General features: G+C 46.9%; 1 protein-coding gene across 1 annotated transcript in view; it reads left to right on the top strand.

Moving 5' to 3' along the window:
- The window catches only part of LOC138261343 (BOS complex subunit NOMO1-like), a 369,916-nt gene that overhangs the window by 46,492 nt on the left and 303,481 nt on the right, over positions 1 to 19,943 (top strand). The window contains exon 9 of the mRNA XM_069210191.1: positions 5,001 to 5,090. Within this exon, the coding sequence (XP_069066292.1) occupies positions 5,001 to 5,090 (90 nt within the window). The remainder of the gene's footprint in view (positions 1 to 5,000; positions 5,091 to 19,943) is intronic.

The raw sequence follows: 19,943 nt of genomic DNA, 5'->3' as shown, positions 1-19,943 counted from the left end.
TTTTATGAGTCGGTGGGTGGGAAGCCACAATGGTCGTCATCTGTTCTGGCAAGTCAGAGCTATCAAGTGTGTTTAAGCACAGTAGACTGGCAGCATTTACCTTCTGCTATGTGTTTTACAGTGCAGCTCTGATGGAAAGCACCACATATTGCCTTTAAACATAACTAGACCAAAAAAAGGTAGAAAGTCTCCCAAGCATTGCCCGTTGAGCCCTGTGATCATTTCAAAACTAGTGGGAGCTGTATGCTCTTCCCATGCCATCTGTTTTTTTAGATAATCCTAGTGTGAGCTAATGCTCGCTAAGTAATCTCTGCGGTATTAGGAGGCTTTATTTTGTGTAAGATAAGGAAGGCTACTTATTTTCACTTCTCAAACAACTGAAAATACTCTCTAAGTAGGTGTTGCTTACTTGTTGTCTTATAAGATTTTGGATTGCAGTATTTGTAGTAGAAGACCAAGGATAGGATAGTTTCAATCCGCTGCCACAATAAGGTATCCTGCTGTTCTGCTTGTCTTGATGGTGTGCATTAATGAAGTGGAGTAAAGAGAATGCATAACAAAGCTGTACCTTTGCTGCTGTGCATTACTGTTGGTCACACACGAATGCCTTCTTACTGCAAGGCCTTAACAGAATTAACACCTTAAAAAGAAACTATTCTGATTGTGTTGGAAATCTAATATGTAGTTTTGATGTTGTGTAATCAACTGGAACAGTTCTAGACTAAGACGCAAAGTGCACATGCCTATTGTGTTTCATGAAGGGTATCACCTTGAAGATAAATCAGAAATGATGCCACTTCAATACCTTATGCTGTAAGAGAGTTTTTTTTGCCCACACAGTGCATGGTTCTCACCCTATAATTTTTCTGCAAACAGCAGCGTAATCACGCGATGTGGCATGATGGTGTAGTTTTAGGGATTTTGAGTAACAAGTGTAACATGAATTTACGCAAATTATGCGGGGTAATTTAAATTTCAGCCTGGCCTAGTGTTAGTTATGTCAGTTCATATGGAGCATGTTGGACCAGGCCTCCTTGGCGTGGTTTGACAGAATGTATGTCGGAACAACGCATGCTGGAACAACGCATGCCTGAAAAACGAGGTCGGAACAACGATCGTGTTGTTACCACTAATGCCTTTACCACGAATGCCTTAACAACGATTTTTTGTTGTAAAGGCATTCCTGGTAAATGCATTTGTGATAGGCATGCATTGTTCCAGCATGCATCCCCCTGGCCCCCCACCCCCACCCCTAAAAATTACCACGACCCCACCACCCCCTCCCCTAAAACCACACCAACCCCCACCTTGTCCCTAAAATTATCGCAACCCCCACCTTACCCCAAAACCTAAAACAACCCCCACCCCATCCCTGAAACCTAAAGTACCCCACCCCTAAAACCACCCCGCCCCTAAAACTACGAGCCCCCCACCCTGCCCCTAAACCCCCCAACCCACCCCAACCACCACCCCTAAAACAACCCCAACCCCCACCCTATCCCTAAACTACCCCAACTCCCACCCCTAAAACCACCCCAACACCCCTGCCCCATAAACTAAAAATACCTGAACCCCCCCACCCCGCCCCTAAAATTACCCGACCCCCCCAACCCACCCCTAAAACCACCCCAACCACCACCCCTAAAACAACCCCAACCCCCACCCTATCCCTAAAACCTAAACTACCTCCACCCCTAATACCACCCCAACACCCCCACCCCTAAAACTAAAAATACCCGACCCTACCACCCCGCCCCTAAAACCAAAACCCCCGAAACCCCCCACCCGCCCCTAATCCGCCCGACGCCCCTCCCCTAAAACTAAAACCCGAATCCCGCCCCTAAAACTAAAAATACCCTGACCCCCCACCCCTTCCCCTAAAACTAAAACCCCAACCCACCCCTGCCCCTAAAACTAAAAATACCCAGACCCCGCCCCTAAAACTAAAACCGCAACCCCCCCACCCCTGTCCCTCCCCTAAAAATACCCCGACCCCCCCATCCCTAAAACTAAAAATACCCGAATCCCCCACCCCACTTCCCTGACCCGAGACCCTGCCCCTAAAACAAAAAATACCTGACCCCCCACCACCACCCCACCCCTAAAACTAAAACCCAACCCCGCCCCTAAAACTAAAAATACCCCGACCCCCCCACCCCTTCCCCTAAAACTCCAACCCCCCCACCCCTTCCCCTAAAACTCCAACTCTGCCCCTAAAACTTAAAATACCCCGACCCCCGCCCCTAAAACTAAAACCCCCACCCCCTAAAACTAAAAATACCTGACCCCCCACCGCCGCCCCTAAAACTAAGACCCTCCGCCCCTAAAACTAAAAATACCCCGACCCCCCCTCCACCCCGCCCCTAAAACTAAAAATACCCGACCCGCCCCTAAAACCCCCACCTCCCTAAAACTAAAAATACCTGACCCCCACTCTGCCCCTAAAACTAAGACCCTCTGCCCCTAAAACTAAAAATAACCCAACCCCCCCACCCCTACCCCTAAAACTGAAACCCCAACCCCCCACCCTGCCCCTAAAACTAAAAATACCCCAAACCTCGCCCCTAAAACTAAAAATACCCCAACCCCCCACCCCGCCCCTAAAACTAAAAATACCCTGACCCCCCCACCCCGAAAATTACCCGACCCCCCCCCCCACCCCACCCCTAAAACCACCCCAACCACCACCCCTAAAACAACCCCAACCCCCACCCCCTAAAACTAAAAATACCCCAACCCCCCACCCCGCCCCTAAAACTAAGGCACCCCGCCCCTAAATCTAAAACCCGACCCCCCCCCACCCTGCCTAAAACTGAAACCCCAACCCCGCCCCTAAAACAAAAAATAGCCCAACCCCCACCCCTAAAACTAAAACCCCAACCCCCCACCCCGCCCCTAAAACTAAAAATACCCAGACCCCGCCCCTAAAACTAAAACCGCAACCCCCCACCCCTGTTCCTCCCCTAAAACTGAAACCCCAACCCCCCACCCTGCCCCTAAAACTAAAAATACCCCGACCCCCCCCACCCCGCCCCTAAAATTACCCGACCCCCCAACCCACCCCTAAAACCACCCCAACCACCACCCCTAAAACAACCCCATCCCCGCACCCAAACCGCCCGACGCCCCTCCCCTAAAACTAAAAATACCCAGACCCTGCGCCTAAAACTAAAACCCCAACCCCGCCCCTAAAACAAAAAATACCCCGCCCCTAAAACTAAAAATACCCCGCCCCTAAAACTGACACCCTGCCCCTAAATCTAAAACCCTGACCCCCAACCCTGCCTAAAACTGAAACCCCCACCCCCCCACCCTGCCCCTAAAACTGAAACCCCCAGCCCCCACCCCGCCCCTAAATCAAAAAATAGCCCAACCCCCACCCCTAAAACTAAAACCCCAACCTCCCACCCCGCCCCCAAAACTAAAAATACCCCAACCCACGCCCCTAAAACTACAACCCCCCACCCCACCCCTAAAACTAAAAATACCCTGACCCCCACACCCCACTTACCTGACTTGTTGCGTCGTCCTCCTCAGCCGACTCCCTTGTTTGTGCCTTAACCACGCATGTGCGTTGTTCTGCACATGTGTGGTTAAGGCCCAAAACAACGAAGTCGTGGTTAACAAAAGCGTTGTTCAGCTTTCGTTGCCCACGACCTCGTTGTTCCGGAGTCGTCCTTCAGGGCATTTCCCAGTTTGACCTCTTGTTTGGCTGACCTTGTTTTTGCTGGCTTTAGGACGCTGGGCACTTTACCTCAACTGACCAGTGTTAAAGGCCTGTAAATGAAATGCTACTAGTGACCTTGCAGCACTGATTGTGCTACCCAAAGCAGTAGCCCTTCGAACATGGTTCAGGCCTACCATTGCAGGAGCCTATGTGTGCAGTTTTACACTGGCATGTCGGCCTGACAAGTTAACCCTCTTGCTAGGCCTAGACCTTTCTTTTTAATACATATGTCACCCCTAAGGTAAGCCCTAGACAGTCACAAGGGCAGGGTGCCGTGTATTTCAAAAGCTGGACATGTACTTTTAAGCTTTACATGTCCAGGTGGTAAAAAACTCTCATATTCGTTTTTTGCTATCACAAGGCCTATCTCTCCCATAGATTAAAATTGGAATTGCCTTATTACATTTTATAAGAGTAATTTCCAATTGGGAAGAGATGGGGACTCCCTCGCCCCCCAGGTTTGGTGTCTCCGGAATCACAATTTAAAATTGGGTGTTGCTTGGTTCCAGTGGCACAGTGGACACTGGACCCGCATTTCAGCATACCCCTGCCACTTAGGCCCCGTGCTCACTGGGCCTCTGGAACCAAGCTACACCCAACGGATTAGCCTCAATCAGGGCAAAACAGATCTTTGTTTGCTTGTGTTCTGGTTCAAGAAGGACATACCCTGGCAGTTTGAGTTGGACTGTTCCTGTTGGAGCAGGGTCAGTACTGGTTTGCATATTGGCTGGGTCCAAACTGAGGTGACGTGGTGGGAAAAAGAACAATGGGTTGGAATGCTACCCCAAGCTATTGCCAGTGGTTAAATGTATTGCAAGCATTACTGCCATCACCTTATGTTGTTTGATATTACAACATTCCTCCCACTGAAGGTAGGATTAGCTAAACTAAAAAGGAAGAAACTGAAATAAATTGGGATCTTCCTCAGAAGGCCTGTACTGATTATTATAGTCGTGAGCCACCCTTTGTCTTCAGTGGTGCTACTAACATTTCAATGCTCTAACTATGGCTGCAGTCGACTCAGGGGGTGGGGGCGGGTGGTCTTGGATAGTGGAAAGATTCGAAATACCCACATGTGCTTCATAGGATGATCAGTCAACGTAAGTATAGCACATTGAAGGCAGTTTCAGATGAGTTGGTTGTCCAACTATATGGAAAACTGAAATTCACTTAAAAAAAAAAATCAGTTGTATACATAGGGGTCTTCTGCACAGTTCTTTCTTTATACTCCATTGCCTTTTACACATTGTGACTGCAGATTTTATTTTTTCAGGTTCCATTCTACAGGGGTGAAAGAATAACATTTGATGTTGCTCCATCTAGATTGGACTTCACGGTGGAACACGACAGCCTGAAAATTGAGGTAAGAATAATTAAGAAATTATATTCTAGTATTATCTGTAAAACGTAAGCATCTGTGTTGCTAACCTTATAGTAAAACGCATTTTCAGGGCTGCTTTGTAAATGGCATTAGAAGTATGTGCATGACTTACTTTTGATGTTGAGAGTGTGCACGATCCTATTTGATGTCCTGGTACCCCTGGACTTTCTTATATATTTTGATTTCCAAAGAACCCATAGCCATGTGTTACTGCAGCCAAAGTCTTTTAAAGGTTTGTTGTAATCAAAGGCATAGCATCGTTTCTGATTTGAGAGGGACTGACCAGCAACCAAAGAACTTGAACCTGCCTAGATAAAATTTCATCTGAGTTCTGCCCACTCAGTACAATTACTGGGAGAAGCTTACTGGGAGAATAGTGTGTCTATATGGAGTAATGAGAAATGGAATCTGTGGCCGTCATCTGTAATCTGATCTTAACATGCACTCTTTGTAGTGGGTCTAAAATTGAGCAAATGCATTTCTGCTATTTTTGCTGCTTGTTTAACAGTGAATGAAGCAAACAGATTTCACTCTACTTCATATTTTGTATTCAGTTCTGTTACACATCATTTTTTATTCTTTAGTTAAGGACCTTAGTAAATGCAGTAGCTAATCAAAAGTTGACCTTGAATACCTGGCACAAATTTTGACGTATGTTCTTAAACTAATAATTTGAGTAAGGTGTAACACCCATGGAGAACAGTTGGAAATTTGAATTTGCGGAGGAACCTTATGAGCTTAAGTGCATATTTTTCCATGTGTATTTTGGTTTAATGTAACTAACATCCAATCATCTTCTCAGGATCTCTTATCAAGTGGAGAGGGAACATTTCCCACAGTACTGAGTAGGACTGACCATGTATTTCTTTCAAACAGATCTTTCATTTGACCTCAGTCTTTATGGTGTTTCTGCTTCCTGTGGTGTGGCAAGACAAGCTGGCTGACAGGATGTGTGCTCCCTAGGCTCCTGGCCCGACCGCTCCAATCTTGCCTAATCTTGTGTAATGCCTAACTAAAACTCTTGTTGCAGTGCTCCCGGTGGAGTGGAGCCCTCTTGGGCATTTGAGGAGACCTCAGGGAGAGCCTGCAGTGCCCCTTCTGAGCCTGTCTGCTTGGGCTACTCGCCGGGCCCACACCCATGTGTATGAGGGGCCCACGAAGTGCAGGGGCAGTCAGGCCCCCATCTGGAGCGTGGGGGCCCACCCAAAGTGCCGGTGAGCATTGGAGACTGGTGTAAAAATCTGGGTTCTAGTTGAAGTACCCCATACTTTTTGCTTCTTTTTTAATTTATTTTTGATGCAACTTTGACTGAAGTGCAATGGGCTCCTGCTGTCCACAGAGCATCTGTTCCTTCCCCAAAACATGACACCTTGTCACTTGATCCCCAAGTGACCAGGCTCTTTGCACCTCTGTAAGTCCCTAATAAATGGTACCCCTAGTACCTGGGGGCTAGTTATTGAAGAGGGTCTCTTAAGAGCTGTAGGACAGTGTGTGTCACTCTAAGGGACCCAGGACCAACCTCATGCAGACGGCCACTGCTGGCTGCGTGACAAAGGTGCTCCAAAAAGTGAAAACACAACATGGCACCAAGCCTGCGTGCCATGTCCCTTAAATACTGCTTGTAATATTTGTAAGTCACCCCTACAGCAGGCCTTACCGCCCTAAGGCAGGATGCATTATATTACATGTGTGAACATAACCTGCAAAAGCAGATATGCCCCTGCTATGTCCTTGTTGATTCTTAGACATAGCAAGTGTGCAGGGAAGCCATTCTAAATACATGTGCGGGACACTGGTCAATACGAGTTTCCCCAGCTACATGATGGCTTCATTGTAACTAGGGATGTTTGGTATCAAACATTTTGTATTAATAAACTCTCACTGATTCAAGTGATGGATTTATTAATACATGCACCCATAAGGCAACCTAGAGGAGACCCCTAAAAACCTACCAACTGCTGGTGGGCTAACTGACTAGTTCTAGGCAGCCTGTGCCTGAGTTTCTGACCCCCTTTGCTCTCGGGAGGTCAGGATCAAAGCCTGCTCTGGCAGGGGTGTTGCACACCCCTCCCAACAGGGTGACCTGGAAATCTGCTTTCCAAGGCAGGAGGCTTCAAAGAAGCCCACTGCTTTTGATATGCAGATCTGGCCTTCCTTAGAAGGGAGATGTTGACCACTCCCCGTAGGGTGACCGGCCTTAAATGAACACAGTCCTAGGAATTCCGCGATCTTGTGTGTGGTGCAATTAGGAATTCTGGGACAGGGTGATGCCCACACCCCAAAAGAAGTGGTCACGTAGGGGTCGTAGTGACCCCAAGGGTAAGTAGCTCATTGGCTACTACCCTTCATTCCCCTTAAAACCCACTAAATTAAGTATTTAGGCGTCCCCCTAATACCAGGAAAACAGATCTTCGCTGGACACAAAAGGAGTGGACAAGAAGCCTGCTTAACCAGAGAACCGAGCAGCACGACGAATTTGGCACCAACCCTGCTAGCCTGCCTGCTGCACCTGACCCCTGGAGGAGCAACTGATCTGTCCTGCCGCTGCAGGCGGTGCTTCGCAAATTGCAAAGAAGAACTCCCTTGAAGCATAGGGGCTGCTTCCCTGCATCTGCAGGTAACCTAAGAAAGAACTGTGAGGGCTAGGACTGCCAAAAACCCAACTCCAGACAGCACCACTGCACCTGAGTCTCCTAGCCCGAATTGAATTGGACCAACAGTGTCTCGGAGGGTCTGGGAACCACACTGGCAAAGCCCACCTTGAGCTTGCCTACTGTGGACTTCCTGACGGCATCTGCAGCCTGTGTCTGCAGACCCCTCATATTGTGACCAACTCTGGTGACTAAGATAAGAATGTAACTGCATCTCTGGACCTGGACGCCCTGGACCGTGGAGAAGGCCACAGGTGTACCCTAAGTCCCTGAGGCTCTCGAGACCTGAGCTCATTTGTTGGTTCGGTCAGACTGGACCCCCAGTCCACACCTGGAGCTTGATTCTGCAGGGCCCCCTCTACTGTAGCTGGCCCTGGTGACGGAAAACCTGACAGTCCAACCACCTCTGCACTTGGACACCACAGACTGAAGAGAACAGGACCACTGGTGTCCCTACGTCCCTAAGCATCGCAAGACTTGACCACCCCCCCCCCCCTTGGTGGTTCTCCCGGACTGGACTCTCAGTACACCCCTTCAGCAATTTTGTGACCGGACCGATCCTTGTAAACTTAAACGGGGCACCCGATGTTGAACTAAACCATTGCACCTGGCCGCACCAGTGCAGCCCGAAGTGACCTGTTGGTGTGGCCTTGGAGCTTGCCCCATACTTACCCTAAGTCCAGGAGATTGGTCCTGTAAGTCACTGTACTATACCTGTACGCAGTGCTTCAACCGTATGATACCATTGTCTCATCTGAAAAATTTGCAAACGCTAAGAATTCATAACTCGAACAGTATTCACTTGATTGTGGTGATCTTGGTATTTAAATGTATATAGAAGTATGTGTTATTTCTATAAATTGGTGTCTGATTTCTTTATTGAATGTGTCTCACTTACCTCCTGTATGTGTGCCTCACATGGTTAGCACTACCCTCGATATGCCTAACTGCTTGCCCACACTACCATAAAAGAGTGTATTTGTAATGTAATTTGTCCCTCTGTGATACCTTTGGGGTTTGCCTGGACTTTTTCTACAGTGTACTTTTTTTTTTTTTTGTCCACTACATAAAGAGTCCGCTTCCTACAGTGGGGAGACTGTCGAAGAGCAGACTGCCCCCCTTGCAGCCCATGCAAGCTTGGCCTAGCTGCACAGGAAGGTGGCCGAACACTGCTCCTGTGCTGCCTCCAGGCCATCAATAGATCCTGGAAGCCATCAGTGGGCATCTGGCCTGTACCAGAGGTCGGTCCCTCTCGGTACCGGCAGGAGACCTGCCTCACAGACTGAACAGGCTGGAAGTGGTGGCCCCAAATATCCCTGAGGCCTCTGTGCAGCTGCACAGGGAGCGAGACAGTGGTACTGAAGCTGTAGAGGCACTATATCTTTCCCTCCAAGGAATTGCACTACTGGCTGCAGGAGGGTGCTGACTGAACTGGGGATCAGACCGCACACACCCAGACTTTGAAAAGGGGGCCGATGCGTACCTCCATCCGTGGTGTATACTTAATTGAGCGTACAAACGCAATAATTGTGGTGGCGATCAGCATGGGGAAGGATAGGTTGGCACTGTTGCACCTCAACAACACTATCATGCACTACATGACACTGCGACAGCCGTTCCAGCAAATCCCACGCTGTGGAAAACGGACTCTGTTTGTGCATCCCCTTAGAGGGAAGCAGAACCTTAGAGGGCTGAGTTGCTGGTGACCATTCAGGGCTATTGGACCGCCTTGTAGCAAAAGATTGAATCTGTGTTCCATCTGTGTCAATTTTCTCTGGGTTGACTTGCAGAAGGTGGTTGATTAGGTGACCACGGCTGAGGGCAACATTGGGTACTGCAGGTGGGATGTTGCATCCCTTCAAGTGTCAGATGGCTAAACTAACAACAGTCACTAAGGAGCTGAACCACAGAGTGGAAGACGTAGAGGGTTCCCCCCCATCGCAACATACATGTGCTGGGTTTCCGGAGTGAGTTGAAGGGAGGTCGGCAGACACCTTGCTGGATGGGAGGGTGAAGCGGCAGCTCAAGCCCAGGGGCTTGTCAGAGTTCTTCATGGAGGAGCGTGCCCACAGTGCCTTGGTATTCCCTCTGCCTCCCAGAGGGTGATCATCTCTAGCATTCTGTACTACCGTGATAGAGCCTTCATCTTGAATGCTGCCCGTGAGGAGTGGCCCCCCTTGTTTGAAAACTACAAGCCATCTATCTGGTCTATAACAGATAGGTGCAGGAGTAGTGGACTTTGGTAGCAGTCAAGCAAAAGCTTTGCACCTTGCAGCTGAAGTACGTGCTCCTATACACCTTGAAAGAGAGCCCACTTCTTTGAGCACCCAAAGTGAGTCTAGGAATGGGTGGCCTCCTGCGACAGGATGGCGGTGCTCCATCCTGGAGGTGAGGTGTGGTAGGACTGTAAGGCGAGGCCTCGGACTGGGTCCTGGTTGGACCACTGCAGACAGGAGCTCCCGGATGCTGGCCAGTCCTGCTTCCCCCTGTGTAACAATCGTAACAATGTGTGGAGGTTTCCATGCAGGTATCTGGTGATGCCAGCCCACGGATGCAGGAGGAAGAGTGTCCCTCCTTGTTGACCGGGCCACAGTCTGGCGAACCTGCTGCCACCATAGACTCTGTCCTGGATACATTGCGCACTGAGATGTTGTCAATTGAACGCTTTGTATGTTCTATGTTTTCCTTCTTTTTGGGGTTGCCTTGGTGGTGTTGAGAGATGGGATGGGGCTGGCGGTTGTGTGCTGGTGGCTGCATGGGTGAATGGCTGAAGCATGCAGGTTATCTGCCAGAGATCCCTTTCTAGGGGGCACAAACTCTGCAGAGTAGTACTGAGAGACACTTTGCTGCTAGGGGATACATAATAATATATGATGTGGCGTTACGGCCTGGGCCCCCATTGGAACTCAGGCAACTTTGTGGAGATGAGCGGTTGGGTGGGTAGGCGTGGGAAGGGGACCTGTTCCTGTTGGATGGCTGGGAGTGATGTGTTGGTCCTGGCACACATGGGAGAGCACATGTAATTTTATTGTTATGCTGTATTTGTCTGTGGGTGGGAGGAATTTTTTGTTCAATTCAAATGTTACCTGTTGAGTTACTTCAGCTGAGTGACTTTGTTGTAGTGCAGTGAGAGCAGGAAGGAGCCACCAACTTCTGAGTGGAGATGGCGAGAGGTGATTACCGACTATTGACATGGAATGGAAAAGGGCTGGGCTCCTACACTAAACAGTACAAGGTGTGATCCTTCTTTAAACGCCACAAAATCAATATTGCCTGTTTATGGAAACATACTTAAACAATGCTGGGGTGGAGTGGCTGGCTTGGAAACTGAGGGAGCCACGTATTTAACACTTGTACTCTAAGTATGTTATGGATGTACTGATCTGGATGGCCCGGATACCCCATTCTCTCTTTCATATGTTGAGGCCAACCTAGATGGCAGATATCTACTGCTGCAGGGCACTCTGGCTGGCAAGGAAATATCTATGATTAATACGTACGCCCCAAATGTGGATGACCCACGCTTTTTGCACAGAGTGCTTTCCTGGTTAGCCAGGATGCAGACGCAACCCCAAAAATGACTGGGCAACATTAACTGCATGATGGACGAAAGCCTCAATAGACAGCTGCCTAGAGCGGGCACCAAGCCACACATGACGAATACCCTGATACAGGTAATGCGTAACTTGAAGATTGCGGATGCTTGGTGGGTGCACCACTCAACACGGCAGGCGTATACGTGCCACTCTCTGGTAACACGCTCAGCAGGTTGGACAGGGTACTGAGTAGAGGAATAGTCATGGTAGGCATGTCAGGCACGCACTTATCCAGGTTCCTTTCGAATCATACACTAGTCTGCTGCACATTGTATTGGGTGGGGTACCTTAAAAGAGAGCAGCGTGGTGGTTTTCACCAGAGGTGTTGTCGGACATGGGTGGAAGGGAGACGATGTCCCAGGGGCTGACTGATTATATGGAGCTCAGTTGGGGCACTACGGAGCACAGAGCAATGAAATGGGAAGCTGTGAAGGCGGTGCTGCAGGGTAAATGTCTGGGATTGACATGGGGGGTGAGGTGCAAGCTGCAGAAGGCCCTATTAGTGGTAGAGGCTGGGTTGACTGATCTACAGACCGGAGGCCTTATGATCTGAGCAAGCATACAGAGGAGAAAGTTGTGCGTAGGCGTATAACGGCGACATGGGATAAGTTGGACAAATACACTGTGAAACAGCATAGACAACAATGGCATAGGGAATGGGTAGATTGTTGGCCTGGATTCTTCACAGGGAGACCTCTGATACAGGCGACACACTTGACAACTGCAGACGGTGGGATGGTGACCTTTTGACCATCTTTCAGTGTTACCTTTACGGGGTCTACAGGGAGGAACTGCAGATCTCCACTGATTGCATGCGGGCATTCCTGGTTGATGTGGACCTCCCTGGCATTGAGGCGGGGGCAGTGGAGGAGTTGGACTCCACACTCTATTTGGAGCACTGCTTCCAACTTTCAAGGCCCCTGGAGGGGATGGGTTCCCAATGGAATTTTCAGCTGTCCATATGCAAGGCCTTTTCGAGATCTTCCTGTAAGCCAAAGAGAGGGAAATACTGCCCCACACCATGAGGGAAGGGGAAATCTGCCTGCTGCCTAAACCTGGGTGGGGACAGAGCCGATCTAGCAGCATTCAGACTGCTAACTATGTTAAATTGAGACATTAAGATACTATGTAAGCTCTTGCCAGCCGACTGAATCCGCTGAAGACCGGTCTGATAGACGAGGACCATTGTATATTCATCCTAGCACAGGGATGATCCTCATAAGATTGGTGCATGTGCTGCACAAAGTGGAGGGCAACAAGGATGAGATGGCCCTAGTTTCCGTTGATTTGGAAAAGGCTTTTACCACTGGGAATAGTTGCCAGAGGTGCTGTGCGCCATGGTGTTTGGGCCATAGTTTCCAAGATGGATCTGGCTGCTCTACACTGAGCCCAGTACTATGGTGCTGCTTGGACGGTCTCGGTCTGACGGTGGGCATTAGGCAGGGATACACAACAGGGCTGTCCCCGGTCTCCTCCCTTATTCGCTCTCGCGGAGGATGCATTGTGGACCTGACGGAATCTGCGGGACTGGAGCATAGTACTCTGTCACATGCGACATATCCTGTCCTTATATGCAGATTATTAGAAACTGGGGTCTCTTGTTGGCAGAGGTATACACCCTTGTCCAAGTAGGGACCACAATCCTAGTCAGGGTAAGTCACAACACAACCCAAATTATCCTGTGCTCACCTTCTGGCAGCATGGCACAGAGCAGGCAGGCTTAACTTAGAAGGCAATGTATAAAGTATTTGTGCAATAAATCATACAGTAACACAGTGCAAACACCACAATTCTAGACCACAAAAGTTTAGAAAAATGGATACTATTTATCTGAATAAAATAAGGTAAAAATGATGAAAATCCATGTACACAAGCAAAGTTATTAATTTTTAAAGATAAAATCCCACAAAAGCGCTTAGAAACTCAGTTACTCCACTGCATCGTTGACGGAGTTGTTCCCAATAATCCAACACCCCAGACGCCGCTCAGGGAGTCACACCGATCCCCAGGCACAGTATCTTTGGAAAAGAAGAAACAAAGACGTTGCATGTAGTCGTGGAGATGAAGTGTTGCTGGAGCCGGGGCAGCGTCAGTCCCTTATGGCTTCTGCGAAGGTGAGGTGTCAGTTCCGTGCTTCGAGGCAGGGGAGTAGAGGGGCCAATTCCGTCAGGTTGCAGAGGGAGCTGGTGCGGCTTCGGTGGGGTCGATGAATCCAATTGGTCAAGACGTGATGACTTGATTTCGCAGTGTTATGATCACAGAGCGTGACGTCAGAGGCATCACAGCAACATCAGATTTGCATTGCAGGCCGCGGTCATTGCGTGTAGCAATGTCCACGGAGTGGGAGCAGGCTGCAGTGTCGCTGTTGGCATCACTGAAGTCGTTCCTGGTGTCGATTGAGTCAGAAAACTAGCTAAAAGCTGGTAGATGAAGTCTTTGCTGTCCCTAAGACTTCAGAACAAGAGGGAAACTCAATCCAAGCCCTTGGAGATCACTTTTGGGGAAGGCAGCGTCCTTCCAGCAAAGTCAGAGGCCAGCAGGCATCAGGGCAACAGCAGGGGCAGAATCTACCACTCGAAAGTATATGAGGACAATTTTAATGCTTAGAAAAGCTTAGAAGGTCTGTCAGAACTGTTGAAAAGAGGAGCAAGGCCTCACTGCACTTTTTCACCAGGGACTTGTAACCCTACAAGTGCCAACATATCTAATAATTGACAATTATCCCAGCTAATATGCATTAAAATGTCTTAATATGTTCAAACCACAGTCTCATAAGATTTAAAACAAACTCCTGCTTTGCAATATTTGTACCACATGCACTGCAATAAAAGATTTTTATTCTACCCATATCCAAGCTTATGGGCCTCAAAATTCATTAATATTTTACCAAATGCTCGATTCAGAAACCTTGGCAAATATAAGCCCATGAACTAAAAATGTGAGGTTGCTTAAGAATGTGTAAAATGGTCGAAGTCAAACTTAAGATATTGCAAGGAAGCTCCGAAAGCCTCCCACTTGGATGCTTTGGAATCACAGGTTTACTTCAACAATAGGTAAGTCACTTTGAAGTTAAAAATAAGCTAAATGCTCAGTTACTTTGAAACATAGCCTTATTATTCTAATTGTAAAATCTGGACAACTTCAAGTTATTTTGTTCAGGTGTCGAAACACTTAAAAGGGTTTTGGTGTTGGTGCTGACCCAGACCTTCATATTTACTTTACTTTATTTGGTTATTATTATTACAGATAACCATAAAGTAGCATACAATGACAATCAAAACAAATATAAAAACAGATTACAATTCACATAAAATATCCGGTGAAAAGTTCACAAAGTTATGCCACTATATTTTACTTTTAAGAAATTACCCCACAGCAAGGCAAACAGATGTCAACTACCATGTGAAGAAAGTTGAAGGCTGGTCTGCACTGTAAAAATCCATTTTCTTTTAAAATTGGCAATAAAAACCTTTGCTTGAAAGGATCATAGTATCTGCAGATTGAGGAAAAAAGGAGCAAGTTCTGAAAGGAAGTACCTTCATAGGGGCAAACTTGAATACTCTTCGGGTCAAATTGGCCTAAGGAAAAACAAAGATTGCACCTAAAGGTGCCTAACTGGAACCTTTTTATCACAAATCTTTCCTACGCATCATTTATCAGGGAAAGGTAAGGATCTAAGCCTTGACAGGTCAGGTCTTAACCATGACAAAGTATCGCACAAATAGTTTAAATAATTCTTGTTTCCCTGCTAGACCTGACCAAATTTTTTAAAAACTTGCTTTTGATCCAGCCCTTTTTCAGTTTTGTCAATAATGGGGGGGAAGTGAACAACTCGGGTCAACTCAGGCTATTAGTTATGTTCTTAATGTAACCCAACCATGAAATGTTCTGACCCAGGTCACATGACAAACAATCCAGAATTATTTCCCTATTTAAGGTTGTGTGCTCATTCGATCAGGTAGAGATCCAAAGGAGCATGTTTTATTCGATCCTCTGAGTAGCTTATACCTAGTTCCTCATGTGGGGTGAAATAAGGACTACTAGGCCCAACACACAGCAGACACCTACCTATTCTATTCTCCTCCTCCTTGTGCTGCAAAGAGCGACAGTCCCGTTAGCCCCAAATGGGTGATCCATATGGTAAAACTGGAAGACATTTTAGGTTATACACGTCTAACATTGGACGAACTGGCTTATTACCCAATTGGGATGAGAGATCAAACACTGTACCCACAGCAGCATTAGAATAGGAACATCGCTTAGATATGCATGGAAGCCAGGTACTTTTATCAACTTTCATCATCATATGTCACATCTGGGTATGGAAATTCTTGGACACATCTAATTAGTTGACCTTTTTACCTGGCCAGGTTTATTCTGCGGTTTACCATACACAATAAAGTGGTTTTTAGCAATGTTTATTTCTACATCTAAGTCATCCATGAATTTCACAAAAACATCCACAGCTCTCCTTAAATCATTAGCAGTTCTCGCCAACAAAACCACGTCATCAGCATAGAGCATTGCGGACACCCCGCTGCCTTTCATAATGGGTATATCCTTACAATTGTCCACTAAGGAGGAATACAACCCATTAATATACAAAAGAAACAAAGCCGGAGCTAAAACACAACCCTGACGCACCCCCCTGAAAAGTTTAAATAATTCAGTGTACTCCCTCTCCCGACAAAACCTTACCGTGGCTTTGGTTCCCTGAAGGAGTACGCGCAAAAAGTCAACTATAGAAAATGGCAAACCGATCTGTGTTAAGATCTCCCAAAGCTTGGTACGATTTACCCTATCAAAGGGGCTTCTGAGAACCATAAGTGCCAAAAATAGCATGCCTTTCTTTTCAATTGTATATTTACCAACCAACAGGAGCAGGTTTAAACACTGTTCAGTCTTCTCTAAATCCATACTTCACTGGACTCAATATTTTAGTTTTACTAGCCCAACTCTCAGTTCTCTGCAGAATGACGCAGCCCAAGATCTTCACCATTGTGCCAAGAAGGGAGATTGGCCAGTAACATTTCGGATCTTCTTTAATACCTTTTTTGCACACTGGAACTATACACGCTAAATGCAAGAGGGGAGGATTCCATGATTTACTGCCGCATTTAAAATATTAAGAATAATAGGTGCCCAAAAATGGACGTTTACTTTATAAAGGTCCATTGCTATACCATCAGTACCTGGTGCCTTATTTATCGAGCTTTCTTGAATGACCGTAATCACCTCATAAAGGCAGAACCTAACATCTAGGCAGGGGCGAGATTCAGCCAGTGCCCCCCACATCTTCCAGGGATTCCCCAAATGAGTAAATACCACTAAAATGGTTAACCTAGCTGTTAGCGGGATGTTATACCCCAAACCATCTTAGGTTCCCTCAGAGAAACTACTTCTATTTAAGATACTCCAAAACATTCTATTTTTTTTTAATTCTTTATTATTGCAAACAAATCTCAGCATGGAGTTGGAACACATATCCGTTTCACATTATTAACCGCTCACACATAGATCACAGTAATATACGGAAACTAGCCAGCCTTACATAACCACTGTACCTAAATCATCTCTTGTGCCTAGCCCTGTGACTCCTCCCTCCTCGCCCCTCCCAAAAGTCTGGAGTGGTGCCCTGCACCTTCCTAATTATCCTACTGTGTCTCTGTATGCCACCCATTTTGACCGTATTTTCTTGTATTTCTGCATACATCCACTGCTCTTACATATTACCTGTTCTGCCATTTGCACCAGTCTAGGTCCCTCTCCCAGTCTGCAATTCGCACAGGGTCTCTCGCTCCCCATCCGCATGCAATATTTCGCTTAGCAACGCCGGCTGCTAATTGTAGCCAAATCTTTGAATATCTAGGCCACCCTTCGTCTCCCGTAATACCCAGGAGCAACCATTTCACCTCAGGTGGTATGTGTAGCCTGGTTAGTTTACTCATAATTTGTATCACCTTTCGCCAATACTCCTGAATCATCGGACATCCCCACAATGTATGAAAAAGGATCCCACTGCGCCACAACCTTGTGTACACAGGTCACAGTCAGTATGGCCACTCCCAAACATTCTAATGCTACTAGAATGACAGGCTTGCACACGTTTCTCCCTCAACTCCTTCCTAGCCTCCAATTTCCTCTTTTTAATTACTGCCTTATATTGTGATCTGGCCACACTCACAGCCATTCCATCCCTTGAGGTAAAACTCAGCTCCATACACAATCTGCTCATTGCTGCTTTGCAGGTGCTATCAAACAACTCACTATGTCGATTTTAGATGCTGCTAGTTATAGCTCTGAAAGAGTTGTTTGATTTGTCCAAGGCAATCATAGCCACTTCAGGGGTTGGAATTTCGGAGAATAGAACCTCTAGAATCAGGCTATGGTTACATTTCACCAGAGTAGTAAAAATTAGTGGGATATTAATGTGGTGCCAACTCACCCTAAGGCCCTTCTCCTTAATTTCCAGACCCCTGGGTCCCAAACCCACGAAAGAACATCTGGAAATCGGTAGATCAAATACTACCTCAACAGGGTAATGATCACCATACTCCATCTTCTGCACCCACCCCGGAGGACACACTGACTCAAGGCTCTGGACACAAAAACATAATAACTGTGCCCCAGCCCACAAAAGTAGGAGCTTGCTTGAGTGGTCTATACATCAGCTCAGCTGTGTTTATCAAAGCAAAGATTGTAACAGCTTCTAAAAGTTTTTCCCCTTTACAAGATATCTAATCGAACTGAATCTCGCCAATCAAAAGGGTTTGATAAAGTTGGATTGATTCCTATCTTTGCTTTAAAATCCCCAGCTGTAATAACACAAAAATCATTGGAAACAATTTCCATCCTCTTCTTCAGGGTTGAGAGGGCCACAAACAAAATATAGATTTGACATCCCCACTCCCACACAGAATTATAAAAATGTACTACAATAATATTGAACTTTTGTTTGGGTTATCTTTCCAAATATCAAAATACCTGGGTGATTACATACAATTTGGCAGGCTTGGTATATCTTTAATGTCCAAATGAGTGTCACCAAACCTTCCCTTGCTCTATGCCCAGGCCCTGAGCAGCTGGGACAGAAATCCTCAGGAACACGTCCTATTCCATATCCCCCCAGGACCAAGTCTCCTGTAACAACACAATATCAAATCTAGTAATGTTCTCCACCCAGGTCTCATCCTGTAGTTTAGGATCATACCATGCAATATTTCAACAAATCAACTGGCACAAGGAGTCCGTCTTGGAACTAAGGGTGGATGAAATACAAAGATTCCCCTTCTTATAGGATCCAACAAGGGCACGCTAGCACTAGCAACATTATCCACAGATGTCAGTCAGTCAATAGCCTCTAAGTTGGATAAGGCCAAGAATCAATTTCTGAGGCTAATAGACAACTGATCCGTGGGCATCTTCCTCATTCTCATGTCTTAACAGGATGGCGGTTTTCCCAGTCAAAGCAGGTGCTTATTAAAGAAACCAAATGGAACTAGCTTAAATTGATATGAGTATTCCACCAAACTACCTACAAGCAGTAAACAGACGATGAGCCACACAGGGATTCCGGCAATTGATTACAACACAATCACCCATTAGATGTTTTTCCGATGGGCCCACCCAACCAACCTTTCTCGCAAATAAAATGTCCTTGTAATTAGTTAGGTGAAAGTCAGCATTTTCGCCTAGCCAGAAGCTGACCTTATTTTTAAGTTGGACCATGGATTCCCTAGATTCAGGCAATTGCAGGGCTACATCTGTAAAGACTACAACATAGGACCTAGGCAAAGATATTTCATGGTCAGCAGGAAAATCCTGGTCAGAGGCCAAGCTGTTACTATTTCCAGTCAAAGGTGTACTGGGGTTGCCATTTTGGGTTAACCCAGGTGCAGACCTGGCTGAAACCACACAAGTCACTGGAATAGTCTATTTTTCTTGTGGAACCATAACGGAACCAGATCGATTTGCTGTTATAGGAGAATTATCGGGCAAAAGCTTCCATGTTTGTTAGGTTAGACCTGCAAGCTTGTTGATCTACCACCCTGTAAGCCAACATAGTAAGAGTCAATTCTAGAGAACAGAGTTTCTCCTTCAAGGGAGCTAGACAAGATTCGACCATTACCTTAATATGCTCCAAAAGAGTATCCAGAGAAAGCAGCCATCCCCTAGTGGTATGAGCCAAAGAGGGAAAGCTGATGGGTACTGCTAGAATCTCATTGCTATCTACAGAGTTGTAGCCAGCTTACCCACACAAAGCTTTTTACAGGGTCTTCTTGATTGGTGCTTCCTTTTTGGGGGGTGCTCTCAGAGGAGGATAGCAGATCAATAGAACAATTGGCTCCTGCCCTAACTGCGGATCATCCTGAATCACAGAGTCATGGGGAGAGACAATAAATGGCCATGGGTCAGCATAAGCAGCAGGCTCCTCGGGCACCTTCCTCTGCGAGGGTGCCAGAACATGGGACAGAAATGTGTTGCCATTCATTAAGCTCAAGAGAGAGCCTCCTTTCTGCCAGGACTATCTCCTTCAACACCACCCCTGCTGCTCTGGCCAGGAAAGGTGCTAGGGTCATGCTGAGAGG

The sequence above is a fragment of the Pleurodeles waltl genome, chromosome 10, assembly GCF_031143425.1.
Source record: "Pleurodeles waltl isolate 20211129_DDA chromosome 10, aPleWal1.hap1.20221129, whole genome shotgun sequence".
NCBI lineage: Eukaryota > Metazoa > Chordata > Amphibia > Caudata > Salamandridae > Pleurodeles > Pleurodeles waltl.
This window is presented reverse-complemented; position numbering and strand designations above follow the sequence as displayed.